Genomic DNA, 17,693 nt, shown 5'->3' on the forward strand with positions numbered 1-17,693 from the left:
CCTCTCCTTAATTATACTTTAATAATGTTTCTTTTAATAGAGATAGTGAAAGCCATTAATCAAATACTTCTCAGGCACCTCAATAGCATCTAAAAGGAAAGCAAATGTTAGCAGGGAATAAACCTTTAAACTTTGCTGTCCATAGTTATTCTCCTGGCTTAACTAAATTTTGGAAATACAAGTAGGTAAAAACTGCCTTCCCTATTGGAGAAACAAAAAAATCAGCACAGGTGTTTTCCTCTGCATTTATGAGCAATAAATACATTGTTGTGGGGCTAAACTACCCATTTATCCCTGCAGGTACTGTGGAGGTTGGCACAGCCTCATTGCAGGTACAGCCCAGAGCAGGCAGGAGCTGCTCTGTGTGACCCACTCCCATCTTCCTGAGCACCTCCAATTCTTTTATTGCAGGCTATAATAGCCCTTCCTATTCCCTTTAGTGCTGTTCCCTTTAGCTTCTGCCTGTGGACTTTTCTATGAAGGTGCTGAACTCTTTTTTGAACCTGCTGATGCCACCTGCCTCCACAACCAACCATAGCAACAAAATCCAGATTTATTCCTGCTGCTTTTACCATTTTAAGCCACTCTCCCATCAGTGCCCCCTGACTCTTGTAGTCATTTGAACATCAGGTTTGTGCTTGCCTTATCCACAGCTTCATGATTTTAAAAATCTCAGCCAAGCAAATCCCAGCAGCATTTTTAGAAGATAACCAAATCAAACTGCAAGACTAGTCCCCAAACAGAAAATATAGTAAGGGAAAAAATACTAGTCATAAAACACATAACTTGTCAGCAAGAGCTCTGTGTTACAGTCACTTTGAGATCACACTTGCATGTTCCAGCTCAGGTTATAAAATATTTGAAAGATGAGTGCACATCACCTTCAGATCAGTGAATGCTCTAAAATTCTGGGACAAAACCCCCATGTTACTGAAATAAAATCAAGATTGATTTTTTTTAAACTTTGCTTGTATAAAGCAAAAGAAATGAGTATTGCTCTTTCACTGTAACCTTCTGTTTGCAGGCCAACTTTGAGGAAAAAAATGCAGGCACATGATTAAATACATTCCCTTGGTTTGGTTTTCTCTCTCTGCCCAGCACAGACTCCACAGCTGATTTTATTGCAATGCTTTGACTTTTTTCCACTGTTGAAAGTCAAAGGAATTCCAGTGCACCATACCCCAGTCCTACATCCCATGATCTCTGCTGCTGCAGCTTTTCCAGGCAAGGATCACTGGTGTAAGCTCAGGGATTCTCCCTGTGCTGTCTGTTCAGGGCTCAGGCAGCTCCTTGATCAGAAATCAGCTCTAGGAGACAAATCTGCAGCTCTTCACCCTCCATCCTTACCTAAAGCACCACTTTTATGCACCAGGTTTCTGGTTTGCTCTGTCAAAGGCACCTGGGGCTGGCACTAAAGCACACAGAGCCCTGGACAAGGACCTGGATGTTTTCTGACAGGTCACTGAGCTGGAGCCTTGCGTGCTCAGCCCAGCAGCTCATCTGTGCCTGCTGTCCTGACAGCCTGACATGAGCTGTCAGGGCTCCTTTCCTGGCCAGCCTGGTGCTGCACCACATCCCTAATCCACAGAGGTACAAACCAGGCTCTTATTCAACTCCTGATGCAAACCCAGAGTCTCTGAAATCCAAACAAATCCTCCAATCCCCCCCAAATTAATAATATTGATGGTTCCTCTGTTATGCAAGCTAAATCCTGAAGGCAGCACAGGACACAAAGTATGAAAAAGGTATTTATTATTTACACAACTGCTATAGTTCCTTAAGAACAATATATACCATTTTTTATTTGAAAGGGTCAGTCTTCTTTCAAATCCATGAACTGCATAATGCACAAGTGTTGGAAATGCCAAACAGCAGTCACATCACACTTCTATAGTGCAGGCATAAGCAGCGCAAGTAAATGATATTTTAAGAACAGTATGGCTGAATATTGTATTTAAACACAGTGTTTGCACTTTGACAAGATTTAGCTAGAAGAGAACAAGGGTTTTGTTCATGCTTTGTTAGGAATGTGACTTTCCCATCTGAGGTTTAAACCCTTTATCTGAGATATGGGGATTTTCAGGCAGACTGCTTTTCACTGATCAAATAACAGTGGGTTTCTCTCCCCCAAACTTCAATCTTTTGTTTTCCAGTAAACACTGCTTTATAGTACAAGTTCACACACTGGGGTAAACTGGCCACACAGGTGGTACTTTCCCATCTTACTGTCTTGCACAGAGAAACACTGACATACTAATACATACCAAACTTAGACAACTTGTAATTTATAGACTTAAATACTGGAATGGGAGAGGGAGACTGTTTCTAAAGATGGAGGGAATAGAGGACTTATACAATTCATACACTGCCAAGGTTGGCTTTTTAATCAACATTTTTGGTCTAAATATTTCTTTTTCTAGTCTCAGAATGGTTTTGGTCTTTGATGGTTATGGTTATACTTCAGCAGCAAAGGAGAGGAAAGTATTTTGAGAAGTAACACCAGAACTGAATGCAAGAAAAAGCAACTGACTTGTTTCTCCCACTTTGAGCTTATTGCTGTGATCTTTTAAAAAACCCACAACCAACCAGCTGGAAGACCAAGTTTAGCAGTCGTTCTGGCATTGGGTCCAGTGTCCAGCACTATTATACTCTAGCACAAAAGCAAGGAAAAGTCCAATGATCTTAGTGATGTTCCCTTCAATTCAGTGCCACACAGTTTTATTAGTGTTACTGTCCTTGCTTCTTTGAAAGATACCTGAAAGAAACAAAAGTAGAGTTTTTCACCAAGTAAGAGGTGGTCACAAATATAGCTGAGATCTTAAGATCAAAGTATGACTTTGCTTTCTTTTCTCACCAGCAATCCTCCTACTGATAACCAAAAATTAGAAATGCAATCAATCAACAGCACTTATGATTTTTATTTAATTTCAATTCCATGATAGGTTATCTTGCGGTAATTCAAAGTCATGTTCTAGTTAGACACTATCAGGCTTTTTAAACAAAAGGGAGGAAGGAAATGGAAACCTGTTTCATTCTAAGAGGATGGAAAATTACATCAGTTGGAGAAGTGGCTTTTATATCCATTAGTAATGGCACTCCTTCAAATAAATTCAGGACTTTAATGAACTGATGCAGCATAACCTGAAAGGAACAGCCCTCCAGCAGCTGCTCTGGAGAAGCTGAGTGACTCTGAACTGCTTTCTGTATTCTGATCTCACAGCTCTCTTGGCACCAGAGCTGGAGCAATCTGCCTGTGTGGTGTGAGAAAGGCTTTGCAAATACTCTAGGAGAAAGAATCCAACCAATTTCACTGACAGTGTGAAATATCCAGTGAATTTCACTGCTTTTAAGGTTTAACATTTCACTTTCTGTTCTACTCAGAAAAGAAAAAATTGTATCAAGCCTGTAAGGCTCCATTTTTTAAACACCAAAGGAGTGATTTTCCAACAGTTTTTCTTCACATGCATTGAAGCCTCTGGCTGTTGCATAAAACAAAGAATAATTTTGCTGAAGCCCTTCAGTTAATCACTTTCTAGCAAGAATTAGGATGCTAACTGGTGCCCTGAGCACTTGGAAAACTCCAAGTTTGTTTTTGTTTGTAAGACAGTTACTTAGAGCTGATGAATCCTGCAATACCACTCAACCTGGATGTGCCTAAGAACTACACTAACACCACAAAGCTTTCAAGGAACTTCTAGAAAAGCTGCCCTAAAACAAAGGATTTGGGATCTGAACCCACAGTCTAACTTTGCTGGGGTGGAAAGAAAGAGGTTTCCAGGGACCATGTTCCTTCAAAAATTCTTTTCCTTTCAGGATGCATAATTGCATAATTGGCAGTACTGAATACTGGAGAAGTAGGAAAGCACAGATGCATTCTGTCAAAATCTTATCATTTTAGGGAAGCTATCCCAACACTACAGCCCTATTAAAATTCTCCTCAAACTAAAGGACCTTTATAACTGTAGGTTATAAAGTTCATCAGTTCCATTGTTTCTGGTCTTTGTAGAGATAACCTCAAGCAAAACACTGGGGTCAGGGACAAAAGGAAACAAGAATTTTGCCTTTTTTCTTACCTTTCCCAATGTTTGTGATTCAGCTCCAAAAAGTCATCTAGTTTTGCTATTTCTTTGAGGTATTGGGTGAGCTTTAGAAGCTCCTTGTCTTTATCCCGATTTAAATGTGCTTTCATAAAAGGCCTTATCTATAGAAAAGAGAGAAACTGGGTATAACCATTTGCTCACAGAAAGAAAAAATGCTTTAGATTCTCTATCATTTACCATCTGACTGAAATATATCTTCAGTACTATGACAAGTTATAACTTTTCACAGGTAAGAGGAAAAAACCTTTTCAAGCAGTGGGCAGATCCAATTTGTCCTGTTCATGCAAACTGGACTGAGGGGTTTTTACCTTGCACCAACCAGAAAAAAATTCTTTTCTCTTGCACTTCTTCAAGCCTCCCCCCCCAAGATAGACTGAAATGATCTGGAATGCCACATTTTCTAATTGATTTCACAGATTTTTGCAGGAGGGTTTTCAGCTCAGCATTGTGAGTTGTGTGGTATCATTGGAACCAGATGCTTTTTATCAGCAAAAGCCTTTGACTAGAACCAGAGCTGCTGTGAAATGAGATATCAAAATCAAAGCTTGGAATACATTATACCTGGGCCTTGTTTTAGTGATTCAGTGCTCTTGTCTGCAACTGTTAACAAAACTTTGACAAGTATTTTTCCAATCTGAGCTAGAGGGACCTCTGGATAATCCCCTTCCAGCAAGGTCTTTGCTATTCCTGATTCTCCTTCCAGTTAAGACAATCTTGTTAGATCTCATCAACTGCTCTCCTCCACATTGTGGATACTTTCAAAAAGATACCATCTTGAACTTCTGCATTTGAAAATATCTTTTTCTTTTTTAGAGAGATTTATGCAAGTTGTTTTACTGCTAACACTGCTCTACTATTAGATGTATGTAGAAATTTAAGCTGCACTCTTATTCAGAACCAGCAGTAATAACAGAGCACACACTGGCTGACAGTTGTATAAAATGAAATATTTGCTGTTCTATAGTCAAAATGGCTCAAGGTACTAATTATTTCTCATATAGAATACTTGTGATTACCCTGTCATACTATCATGAAGTGAAGCCATTTGTTATTTGACTTATTTTTGAATCTGACCACTCTGGAGATTGAACATCACATTTTCAATGGTGCCTGTCAGTAATGCCCAACTTGATTACAGCTTGCAGGTATAACTTAGGCAGAAATAAGAATTTCATTGATTTTGGTTATCTATTAATCACTTAGTAGTGACACAAGGTTTATTTAATACTGTTATTAGGGAAATAATAAGCCAGACAAATGGCACTGTGAATTAACAGGTTTAACAAAACATGCATCTTTGCTAGTTAAAAATAGTCTTTCTTTATGCTGCAGCAAAGAAGCAGGAGAAAGTAACACTTGAAGTATCAAGAAAAAGTAGCAGTAAATGAAAATTCCAGTTTCCATTACCTTGAGTCCATTCTGTGGGTTCATCAGGAAGTTTCGGCCAATATCATCAAACATAATAGTATTTTTTTTGCTGTAATATTCTGAAAACTTTCCCCAGATAACACCAAGAGGCTTCACCTGCAAACACAACACAATACAAAGTATCTGAGGTAAATCAGATCACGTGCAGGAGATGAAAATGCCATCTATAGGAACCTGAGTCCTAACTTGAATGAACACTTGTACTCTTTTGCTTTACCATTAGCAGGTAGTTGGCTTTAACAAAGGAAGATGTGAAATAATATAACATAAATACCCTCCACTAAGGAAAACTTTTCTTTTGGCACTGAGTTTTCTTGCAACAGTTAGCTGCTGTTTGATTTGAAAGCTGTGACATCTAAAGATACCATTCAAAACATTAATAGAGACTTCCAGTAGAAAAAAATCTGTGGTTCCAAGATTCTTGCAGTTTTATTGCATGAAAACTCCTGAGCAGCTTTTTTGGTTGAGTATTTTAAAGGGGTGTGATAAAATGCCAGAAAAAGATTAGGATAAAGATTGTTACTTACATCTATTAGTCCTCTCCGAGGAGTGTGCACTGTTATCATGGCAGCACTGTCCAGCATGAAAGTGATCTTGTAGTTTGCATTGGTACTCACCCCAAGCTCCTGCATCACAAAGATTTATGATTAAAGCTTCTAATTATGACAGTTTTACTGCTCAACAACTGGAACCACGATTATAGTACATTGTTTGTCACGGGGTGAGCTGAGGAGGTTTATCAGAGACGCACTAAAAATAGATACCTGGGAAATTTGCATTTGTTACATAATGAGGATCATAAAAGTGCACACAGGGATTTATTTTTAGTGTTTAATACCAGGAACTTAACAGCTGATGCTGGCAGAAAATCAAAGCAACTTTGCAGAGAAGGCAAAATACAGAGAGGGTTTGCTCAAACCTTCATGCACAACCTCTCACAAGTTCTCCACACCTCAACTTAACTTTACAGGAATTATGTTCTGGCTGCTCTTTGTTCCTCTCAGTGATTTGCACAAATTACAGCCTAATCCAAGATGGAATACCCAGGAACATCTCAGTGTCACTATTCCCTCCTGCATATGTCCAAGACAACCAGTGTTAGTGTCAATTTGCACTTTTAAGATTTGGTAACTCCTGAAATACTGTAAGTAAAACAGCCTTTTTAGAAATAAAAAACTTAAGACTAGATGAGGGAGCATCATTTCCATTTCAAATCCTTTCCAAAGCTGAAAAGTACCAGTAAAATCTGCTGACAAGGTACAACACAGATACTGCTGACAATTTCTGATGTGTGAAACAGCAGCAATATGTAAACCTGTGTAACAGGGAGAAAATACCCACTGCAGCAGCTCTTCTGCAACTATCCAGCCACACTTACCTGACTTGCTTTTATTTAAAAATGCAATCTTGCAAATGAAATGCTCTACCTCCCTGGGTCAGTATCCTGTTACACTGACAGAACCAGCTGTTCTAGAATGTTTGAATTTCAGGCATAAAAGGGTGGTAACAGAGATTAAATTTGCTTGTCTGATACTCCTTTCTTTTAAATGCCGTTCCTGCTTTGTACTTTAAACCAGAAACTTTAATGCCACCTATTGCTGAAATCACAGCTCCCTGACCAAGAGTGAAACTCTGGGAGGGGAGCACCCCTGGTGCCATCAGTTAAGGAGAAACAGAAAGTGGCATCTAGTGGCAGGAATCTCAATGGATCGGGGTCCAGCAGGAGGTTGGAAAAGCAACCTGGAAATGCAGAAAGGTGACCAGTGCTGGGGAAAGAACCCAGTTTTGAACAATGGTTTTCCACAAGATTGAGTCCTAGCACTACTGTGACAACACAGTATAAATATGTGACACAAGAATGCAATGCTTGCAAGGCTGAGCACTGATTTTACTTGCACCAACTCCACAGTTCTGACTAAAGAGTCTCATTTCTAAGAGGCGTTTTTGATTAGAAAAGATAGTGGCAATTAATTATTTTGAGGAAGAGAACGCTGGAAAAATGTGTTTTGCTCTGTGAAAACCTGAAAAAATAGTTTGTAGTAAAAGCTTAAATTTGGAAAGGTTTTTCCTGGAATGGAAATAACTTTTGATTTATAAACATAAAAAACCCCCTAACCCACCAACCAAACACACAGCAATTCTTAGTAAGCTCATTAGATTTACAGCTAAGCCTGACTGTAAATATATTTACCATGAGGTCAGCTGTTCAAAACTGGCTTCCTGCCTGATTCCAGAAGGGAAGAAACCAGAAAGTGAAAGAGCTCTTATGGGATGTTTAATAAGGCAGAGGAAGCAACAGAACCCTCAGCTGTAAGAGGTAAAGATAAATATGAGAAGAGTTTCCTCTTGATAACCTACTCCAGCATGTCACATCTGTCTGTTCCTTTAAAAAAAATCACATTTAAAGACTGGAGCTCTATAATTAGAGGTAAGATGAAAGCAACTGTGCAGGGCTGCGTGACAAATCCAAGTTTCAGCTGGTACTGACTTGTGTTTAGTTCTGCTAAATTTAACACCTACTGCTGATAGTTTGTGTGGAATTCTAAAATTAGATTCAATCTAGTTTTGTGATAAAGATAATTTCAAGTGACTATGGAAATTGAAACAACTTAGGTTATGATTCATACAACCTCCTCTGTTTCTAACCTGCTCTACAATGCTGAGAATGAGCACAACTGCATGAAGGGTTACCCAGACCAGAAACAAATCAGATGTTTTCAGAGCAACTTACTTTCATTTTGGCTTCAATCCACTTCATATTAGTAGCAGCTGAAATAAAAGGGAGAAAACAGAAATAATGTTTTATCAAAATAAGTCACTGGCAGGCCAAAAAAAGAAATAAGCTAAGAACTTGTTCACTTAATATGTCAAAGTTTTACACAAAATTTAATTTTAGAAAGATCCACTTTTGTTGCAGCTTTTAGAGTCTTAAAGAAAGTCTTTTATCGGGGAAGTCTATTTTTGTTTGGAAAAGCTTACTTTTCAAATGAACAACTAGGTGAAGCACTGCAAATATTTAAACCATTTTCTAGATCAGCTGTGACTGAACCACAGCCTGTAAGACCAGGGATAGACCTGGTTTGAGGAACCTCACTGCCTGTGCAGGATTTCCTCCTGGAAGCAATGTCAGGAATACATAAAATCTGGAAAGAACAAAGTATCAAACTGCCCACTGATCTAAGAATTTGGAGAAACATTGTTCAAGACTATGAAAATGGAATTTTGTAACACAATTTTAATATGGTTTGAACCCTGCACTGGCTAAAGTTTGTTCTCCAGCTGTTGGACAGGAACTGAACTAGAATGCAAAGGCAAAGGATCAATCAACCATCCCTGCAGACAGGAGAGTTGAGATTATTTGTAAAATCACTATCAGTATTCTAATGTTGATTCTACAGTTCTGTTTCTTTGTACAAAGTAACAGTCAGTAAAGTGATGCTGAGCTTTACTCTGTGACTAAACCCATTCTTGTGAGCTGTATATGGGGCTTTTCCACATAAGACTTGGTATTTTTCTAAAGTATCTCTAATAGTTGTGCAAATTACAGCCAAACGTTTCTGTATCATTTCAGATCTTGTGACTCACACTAAAAAGCAATATAAAAACCTCCCACCTGGAGTCTCTGCTCTGGATGACAATTTACAATAAATTCTTAGGCATAGAGTATAATACTTACACCAAATTACAATATCATAGTCCTCATATGCAGAAGTCAGGAATTCATGAAGGTACGGCCTCATCAGCTCTACCCCAGTTTCAGCACATGACCTGTGGTCTAAACAGAATATAAGAGATAAGCAATTCAATATTAAAGTATTAGTTATTAAAGTCCAGTCTGATTTTCCTTTCTATCCAGAGAGTCCAAGAGTTTCATGAGGGGAGCACTGAAGCATTTTAAGGTCATGAATGATTTGGTATCAAACTCCCATTCCCATTTTAAAGGTGGAAGGACAAAGCAGAGGGAATATTTATCTGTTGGTCCCACAGCGACTTAGCAATAATTAAATCAAGAGATCTCTGAGTATGAATCTCTTTGAAGAGTCAGGGTAAATCATCTGTGCTCTTAACAAATTAGTAACTGGCCAGATATGAAACAGATTCCTTCAAACCTAGTCCAGTTGATTGTGTGAACATATATCAAGCTCATTTCAGAGATGCAAACGTTCCTGCTTCAGTTCCAAAACTGCTGCAAAATCTGCCAGCAGAAGACCGCTCAATAAAAATTTTAAACTTAGAAATAGGCTGAATTTTGATGTCAGATTGGAAACAAATGTCATCAAAAAGGAAAGCTAAGGAAAAGGGAAGGTATTATTTATTGCTCACAGTCATGCTGCCATGGCACACCTAGAAACCAGAAAGTTAAGCCAGAAGGAAAATTCTGGCTTTCAAAAAAAAAACCAGCTTGGCAGAATTTTCAAGAAAAGCGTGTTTTTGTGAATGTTTAGTAATGATATGTAAATAAAATTTGAAGCTGTTCTCCCACACCCCCTAGAAGTAGAATCAATCAGGTACAGAATGAGATCATTATTTTACAGTATCTTGCCAAGTTACTGTGATGGTTAAGATACAAGTTATCAAGGGGAAGACTATCAGGACAGAAAACTAAATTGCTGCTTTTTAATGTCTTTTTCCAGCAATTAAATAGCTGCTGCACTAAAATCAACAACATGCAACGTTTTAAAATACTTTTTAAAATGTGAACAAAAGACCACAAAATCATACAAAGCAGAAGTTACATTGTACAACACAGCAAAGCAAAAATCAAGAAACCTGATCTGGCAAATAAATCAAGCTCTTAAACAAACAAAACACACAAATTGCATAAAAACTCACCAAATAGTGTATAATCAACATCTAGCACCAGCAGCTTTTTTCCTTCTCTAGGAGGATTCAGAATTTCCACTTTGTATTCTTTAACTCTACGGGAGATTTTTAGTAGATTTTCTTCCCTGATGTAACAGTGCAAAGAGTTACAGTTAATTAAAATGTACACTCTACAGTCAATAACAAACTGTTTTAACAGCTTGAACTCCTAACCTATTTTCTACTTCCACAACTTCCTCTTCAATATCAAAGTCATTGACCACATCATCGTTATCTGGAGGCGGCCCAAGGACATCTTCCTAGAGGAATAAAAATAATAAAAGATAACAAGGATCAGAGAGGGAAAATAACAATGGGTATCAAGTTTCTGTTACTGCACATTGCAGGGCAGGAATACCATTTAACCAAAGTGGTTTCATTTTAGTGGAAAGAATTACTAAAGTATATTGATGATAGATTTAAATAGCCAGTGAGTATCACAACTATAGGTTTGTACTTCAAGTGCAGAACACCACAGGAGTTTCATGAGTACACTGCTCTGAGAGTTCTGCAGCAAAGTTTACTTTACATAAAAAAATGCCAACAGAAATCTATTGTACCATCTTTTTTAAAATGATGACTAGAATAGTCAAAATTTAAAATCACAATTAGGAGACATGAAGCATTTTTTCCTGTTTAAGCTAATAAACAAGCAAATTATTTACCAAACTCTCTTCACGAGTGCCCATCATCATTATCTTAGTATTTGGTTTCAACTTGAGGGCTCCAAGCTTAACATCATCATCTGCAGGTTTGCCTGTAATGCAGATTTTTTTTTAATTGAGGTAAAGATTTCAGAAAAATGTCAATATATTCCACGTGTAATTGAAATAAGCTCCCTGTGAAATACCAGCTATGCCAAGCTGTGTTATCATAATCTTCCACTTGCAGTGCCTTGGTTTTGGCTGGGATTGAGTGGATTTTCTTCTTGGTAACTGCTGCAGTGCTGTGTTTTGGGTTTGATTTGAGAATAATGAGGGACTGGATAGGCATTGGTCAGTGGGTGGTGAGCAACTGCATTGTGGCACTGGTTTCTCTTGGGTTTTATGCCTCTTTCTCCTCTTTTCATTACTATTATTATAACAATTAGTATTATATAATATTTTATTATCTTTCAATCACTGAACTCTTCTTATCTCAACCCATGAGGTTTACTTTTTTCCCCCCAATTCTCCTCCCCACTAAGACAGGGCAGTGTGAACCACTAAAAAACGACCAGATAGATGTATTAATAATAAACAACATCCAGTGATGTAGGAAGTGTCTGTATTCACGTTCATTCCAGAGCTACAACTGGGAAGTGGATGCTCTGTTAGTGCACAGATCCTGCCTAGCATTAGGGGATGTTTGTCCTTAAACACCTCAGGCACATCCCCAAGAGCAGAAAATAAGGAGAGTTACCCTTCATTTTAAGCCCCAGCAGTTTCTGACGCTCTGGTAACACTCCAGTGAGGCCCTTCAGGGACTGTTTCAGGTCCAACACTGTGTCTTCTTCTGACAGAGAGGTTATTGTGTACTCCTGTCCACCCCATTTTATTATGAGAGAGAGAGACATCCTTGAAGCATATGTTCAGTGTTACTGCCTGAAAAATCTGCTGCAGGAGGGAAACACAAAGATCATGTAAGGAAGAAAGAGGAGAACCACTCTTTCCACAAGACAAACCACAACATCTACTCAAAGCATTCTTGATTCTTTATTATATTGGACATCAAAGAGCTGTTTGATGATAAATGTGTTGAGAAAGTGCTGAAACAAAGGGAGAAAGAACAGTGTTAAAACTGGGGCTCTGAGTTCCACTTTGATGTTTTTAGCAATGTCACATTCACATCTGCTGGGTGTTCTGTGCAGGTACAGCCTGTGCACTGCACACTCGAGCACAGCACTGCAGCACCACAAAAGCCATTGCAAAGCTCAGAAATGTCCTCTGCAACACTTATGCAACCAAACCAGCCATGGGTGCCTCTCCAGATGTAATAACACCACAGCAAGTATGAAATCCCTAGCATATATAAGCCCATAAAAATAGTTCTGAGCCCAACAGTCCATTTTTGGCACTGGATTTCTCTAATCCCTTCCACTGTGCAATACCTGCAGTAATGCACACCCCAGGTTACATCTCACTGTAGCAATATCAAAGCAGGAATTTGAAAACAAAGCCAAAACACACACCCACACAATGCAATTACACCCAGAGAACTGCACTTTCATTGCAGTGCTGACAAAATAACCATAATTATACTATCTTTAATTTACACAGCATCGTTTATACAAATTGTATTTAACAGTTTAGCCCTACATTAAACACAGCAGAAAAACAAGATTTTTAGCTTAATGCAAAAGGAAAAACATGTTTTTTCTCTGTTAGGGCTTAGAAATAGAATCAAGGAGCTAGAAAGGTATGAAGAGGCTGCTACAGACAGTCAGGAGATGCAGAGAAGGCCTCTGCACCACTGATGGTGAAACTGTCCTCAAATGACTGATATTCAAAAAGAGAGCAGATCTGTAAAAAATCTTGGGTTGTCAACCTTCAAGAAATGCAGGTCTGGCAATTCTAAAAAATCTCACAAGCCAAAACTCTGATCCTTCTTCCTCTCTGGCTTTGTATTCTCAGAGATTACCCAAATTCAGAAAAAAATCTTTCTCTTTTACACAGGAAAGGCTGTAGGGGACAAACCTGTAAGTGCTCAGGCATAGCCACCAAGCTCAGAGCAGATAAGAATTAGTCTAGGTATAACCTCCTTGCTAAGGACACTAAAAACCTCACCTCCATTCTGTTGCCTCTAAGAGTCCTGAAAACAAATTGAAGAGAAAAACATGTATCATTGGAAAAGGAATTTATTTTTTTCCCAAAAATTGTCAAATCAGACTGGGACCTGGCATGACACAGTGAAAAAGACTCATGAAAAAGGGGTCTTGGAAGCACTAAGAAATTCTACTGAGGCTAAGGCTGTATGGTGTTGGTACACAGTGTTATTATCAAGAATTATTCCTGTCCATAAACCTTACACTATGTCAGAAAGGAGAGTTTATTGTGTCTTTCCTTACCTGTACCATACAGCTCAAATCATTCTGCAAGGACATGCACAGGGCAAGAACTGTCAGAAAACTTCTGCAGTCTCTGTCCAGCGCTAAATTGAAAAGATCATCCCTGCAAAGCTGAGCACCTGACCAACCCTCAATCCTCACAGAACTACAGCTCTGTCACACAAATGCTATAGGAAACAAGACACTTTTATTCCCTGCCAAAAACACTCAGGGGTCCGAATCAAGGAAAATGGGAAAATGGCTTGGGAGCAGAAAAAGACAGGGATTTCCAAGGGTTCCACCATCGGGGCTGGGTGCTGTGTTGAACTGAATGTGTAGAATTGAAGCTAATTTTGCTTCCTGTGGTTAATTTCATCTTCAAAGCCTTTACAAGACCCTTGGGCCACCAAGACCCAATGGGCTGGAAAGCCACGGGTCAGAGAAAGCACTGGAGTTCTGCTGTTAAATTGCAGCACTACAGCCCTTTCCTGGGACTATTCCGAACACAGACACCCCCATCTCGGAGTTCCGCTAAGCACCATGAACCCGAACCCCCTAAACCACGCCGGGTGCCCGCCGAGCGCTCGGGCCGCCCTTCCCAGGCACCGTGACAGGTGCGGGACGGGGATCGGGGCCGGCAGCCGCTCGGTGCCAGCGGGGCTCCCCTGCCCCGCCGAGGCTGCCCCGGCAGCGGCGCGGCCCGGCCGGGAGCGCCCGCTCGGGGCTGCGGCGGCCGCGGGGCTGCGGAGCCGCTCCCGCCCCGCGGGGGCACCGGCCCGGCCGCGACACCCGCCCGCCCCCGGCCCCCCGGCCCGGCCCGGCCTCCCCCCGGCCCCCGGCGCACCCACCGGGCTGTGCGGGGCCGCCGATCCGCCCCCGCCCTGGCAGCGCGGAGCGGGCGCTCACCCCGGCTGCGGGACCGGCTCCGTCCCGGCTCCGCCGCGCAGGAAGCGGAACTGGCGCGCGGCGGAAGCGGGAGGAGCCCGGATGTGCGCGGGGCCCGCCCGGGGGAACCGCCGGCCCCGAGCGGGTCCGGGCAGCGCCGGCCGAGGGCGAGGGCGCTGCGGGTCGGGCCCCGGGCGAGGGCAGGCCGTGCTCCGGGGCCCGGGCAGGGGAACAGGAGCTCCGCGGGGCTGCTCCGGCCGGGACACGCAGCACACCGGCAGGGAACGCCGCGGCACCGCAGAGCCCTCGCCCCCTCAGCGCCTCCTGTCTCCGGGGAGGCTGGAGAGGCGGCTAGCACGGGCAGCTGCTGGCGTGAGTGCCAGCTGTGAAGGAGTTTATTGTCTGTTTCCTTTTGTTTATTCATATTGTTCTGTGCCCTGGGATGTGAGACCCTGCAGAGCTGCCTCCAGTTCTGAGCTGCTGGAGCGAGTGCAGAGAAGGCACCAGGATGATAATAGGGATGGCTCAAGAGCAGCTCTGCTGGGAGCAGAGTTGGGATTGTTCAGCCTAGAAAAGGGAAGGTTTCAGGGACACCTAATTGCAGCCTTCCAGTACCTGAAGGGAGATGACAGGAAAGCTGGAGAGCGACTCTATGGTGTCCTGGAGCGACAGGACAAGGGGGATTTGGTTTCAGACTGAAAGAGAGTGGGTTTAGATTGGATATTAGCAAGAAGTTCTTTTCTGTGAAGGTGGTGAGGCCCTGGAACAGGTTTTCCAGAGAAGCTGTGTCTGTCCCATCCTTGGGAGTGTCCAGGGCCGGGCTGGATGGAGCTCTGAGCAGCCTGGTCCAGGGGAAGGTGTCTTCCCACATCTGGGGGTTTGGAAGGAAATGACTCTTAAGGTCCCTTCCAAGCCAAACCATTCTGTGACACAAAACTCTCTTTGCTACTAAAGCTGACTCTTTGCAGGCACATTTGGTGTCAGTTGACACTTCTTGACTCCTGTTGGGGTTCTTTGGAATTGCCTTCAGCTGCAGTGGTTCTGTGCTTAGGCAACAGATGTAGAAGGAAAAAAGAGTCTTTGCCCCAAGGTGACCTTTTTCACTCAGCGGTTCTGCTTTGCAGAAATAAAGGGAAGAACATTATCTGTGGTAAAGTGTGGTTTCTTACGTGAAATCACGTGGAGGTGACAGAGACTGGTTCAGCTTAGTGTCAGTAGAGGTGGTGTTAAATTTGAGGAAGGAAGTGAAGCTTTCAGCCCTCAGTTACCTTATGTCTTGCAGTGTGGAGAGGTTAGATATTTTTTCCTGTTTAACTTGCTAATAAGTAGGGAAAGGAACAAAAGAGTAGAGGTAAACAACTATACACTGAGTAGAAGTTTCTTCAGAGTGGCTGCTGGAGCTTGCAAGAGCCATTCCTGCTGTCAGGGAATCTCAGTGGAGAAGGGCAGTATAAGCAAAAACCGTGTAGAAGCCTGATCTCTTTCCTGAGAGGACATTAATTTAATGTATTTCTTGCCTGGATATGTACTTTCAGTTTGTTCTATATTCAAGTTTTAGTGTAAAAACACCACTTTGGTTTCTAGAAGACTGGTACAAATGGGAAACCATTGTAATGACTGTTCTTGTCAAGTTTTGTTTCTGACTGCACCTAAATTCACATAAAACCAGTCACTCTGCTCATAACCCAGTCACCAAGGGTTTGCTTTTTGCTTGAATGACACACAGTTGTCCTCTGCACAGAGGCAGCATGTTACAATAGTGCTGGAAAGCTTCCAAAGCTGCAACTGGTAATTAAAGTCACACCCTGTCATGCAAATATGCACCCTCCGGGCCTGCTTAAAATTTAGGTTGCAAAAATGACATCCAGTGTGATCATCTCTGTATTTGCAATTTTGTTAAAACATATTTTGTTCTTTTCTGGTTGCCCTTTAGGAAGCTCTCTTGAAAAGGATGCAGTAGGATTTTGGGTTTGGTTTTGTTTTTTGTTTGAGGAGTGATATGAAAAAAGTATAAGAATGCATATTTAATTTCTGGTCTGATGCTGGTGTTTTGGTATCCTCGAAAGATGCTCTGATCCTGACAAGATTCACGTGGTGCAGATAAATACATCATTTTATTTAGCTGTGAAACACATGGTGGTGCTCAATCCTAATGTTACTAAATGCAAAGTGGTAATTTGACTAAAACCATGTAATTACAATTCAAAGACCAAACAGCACAATCTCTATACTGAGGAAAGTGTTTCATGGTGGGGCTCTCTGGGTTTGCACTGTGGTAAATTAGCAGGGCAAGGAGGAAAGAGGAGCAGTGGGAAAATTTGAAAGCAAATGCACGTTCCCTTTCACCTTGATGTGCACTGCTACATCCTGGGATGCTCCAGGGTGAAATAAAAGAAGTGGCTGCGTGTCAGATTGATGCCTGCTGGCTCCCTTCCCGTGCCTCGTGTTCACATCACGCATTTCTGATCCTTTTGTGCAATAAGTACTGAAGCCCAGGAGCTCACTCCTAAATTGCTGTTCGTGCTGCATATAAGAGAGCAAAATTCCCACTAGCAGCTCTGGCAGATGCTGGGTAAGAGTCCTTTGAAATAAATTGTCATTTAAAGCTGAAAACTGGAAACCTCAAAAGGTTGCTTTGAGAATTAAGAGATTAGATCACATCTCTCTGATAAGAAGGTGCTGGAAAGCAAAGGGTGATGACATTCCAGGGCTGAGAGGTGCTAAATATTTGTTTATTCAGTGACTTTAATGGGGGCGAGTCAGTGCAGATGTTAATGTGCTGCAGACTGTGAAGGGGTCAACAGCACAGATTTCAAGATCTTAAAAGTTTTATTTTCTTTTTGGTTCAGAAAACTCACATGAATATGCACCAGCCTTTCTATGCCACTTCTAAACTGTACCCATGTTTGGAAAAAATTTAAAGCAGAGTCCATATTCTCCACTAAGAATAGAATAATCCTTAAAATACATTTTGGTACCAGTGTATTTTATTCTCAGTCTGTTTTATGCTTTTTGCTTTTCCCCTAATGCCTCCTTTTATGATATCCTATGATACTTTATTGCTCTTTCTCAGTGCCCTTTCTCTGGTTTATAATTTGTTCTGAGCAGGTGATAAAGGCAGTGATGTCTGAGAATGTCAAACTCTGCAAGTCTGATACCATCCAAGTGTTTGCAGCCTCCTGCCCTGCTGATCACCAGTGCCTGCAGCAGAGCAGGCAGGGGGCTGTGCTGGGCACTGCCATCCCTGTGCCCCAGAAATGCAGCATTTGAGGGCTCCCTGTGATTCTGAGTCACTGCCACCCCAGGCACAACTCTGAGTGCTGCATTGCCAGAGTTCAGGGATGCTTCAGGAGCTGCCAGGAGACTCAGAAATGTCTCCAGTTTGAAGTGAA

General features: G+C 41.5%; 1 protein-coding gene across 4 annotated transcripts; it reads right to left on the bottom strand.

Moving 5' to 3' along the window:
* Nucleotides 1-1,735: 1,735 nt before the first annotated feature.
* Nucleotides 1,736-14,367, bottom strand: UBLCP1 (ubiquitin like domain containing CTD phosphatase 1). 4 transcript variants are annotated; one of them, XM_058035029.1, is made up of 11 exons: nucleotides 14,323-14,367; nucleotides 11,793-11,986; nucleotides 11,057-11,148; nucleotides 10,566-10,651; nucleotides 10,362-10,477; nucleotides 9,205-9,303; nucleotides 8,260-8,297; nucleotides 6,056-6,154; nucleotides 5,508-5,624; nucleotides 4,074-4,201; nucleotides 1,736-2,755 (listed from the first exon to the last, which is right to left on the bottom strand). In XM_058035029.1, exons 2-11 carry the CDS (start codon nucleotides 11,944-11,946, stop codon nucleotides 2,728-2,730), a joined length of 957 nt encoding a protein of 318 aa, XP_057891012.1. In that variant the 5' UTR covers nucleotides 11,947-11,986; nucleotides 14,323-14,367; the 3' UTR covers nucleotides 1,736-2,727. The 4 variants fall into 4 exon arrangements, with proteins under 4 accessions (XP_057891012.1, XP_057891011.1, XP_057891010.1 ...); XM_058035028.1 differs by having other exon boundaries at nucleotides 11,793-11,983; nucleotides 14,265-14,355; XM_058035027.1 differs by having other exon boundaries at nucleotides 14,265-14,355.
* Between the last annotated feature and the right edge of the window lie 3,326 nt (nucleotides 14,368-17,693).

Source organism: Melospiza georgiana, chromosome 15 (assembly GCF_028018845.1).
Source record: "Melospiza georgiana isolate bMelGeo1 chromosome 15, bMelGeo1.pri, whole genome shotgun sequence".
Lineage (NCBI taxonomy): Eukaryota > Metazoa > Chordata > Aves > Passeriformes > Passerellidae > Melospiza > Melospiza georgiana.

Coding starts and splice junctions, on each gene's coding strand:
- UBLCP1 (XM_058035029.1), bottom strand. CDS start 11,946: ATGTCTCTCTCTCTCATAATAAAATGGGGTGGACAGGAGTACACAATA. Junction 10,478..10,565: donor GTTGTGGAAGTAGAAAATAG/GTTAGGAGTTCA, acceptor CTGTTACATCAG/GGAAGAAAATCTACTAAAAA. Junction 2,756..4,073: donor AATCACAAACATTGGGAAAG/GTAAGAAAAAAG, acceptor TGTTTCTTTCAG/GTATCTTTCAAAGAAGCAAG.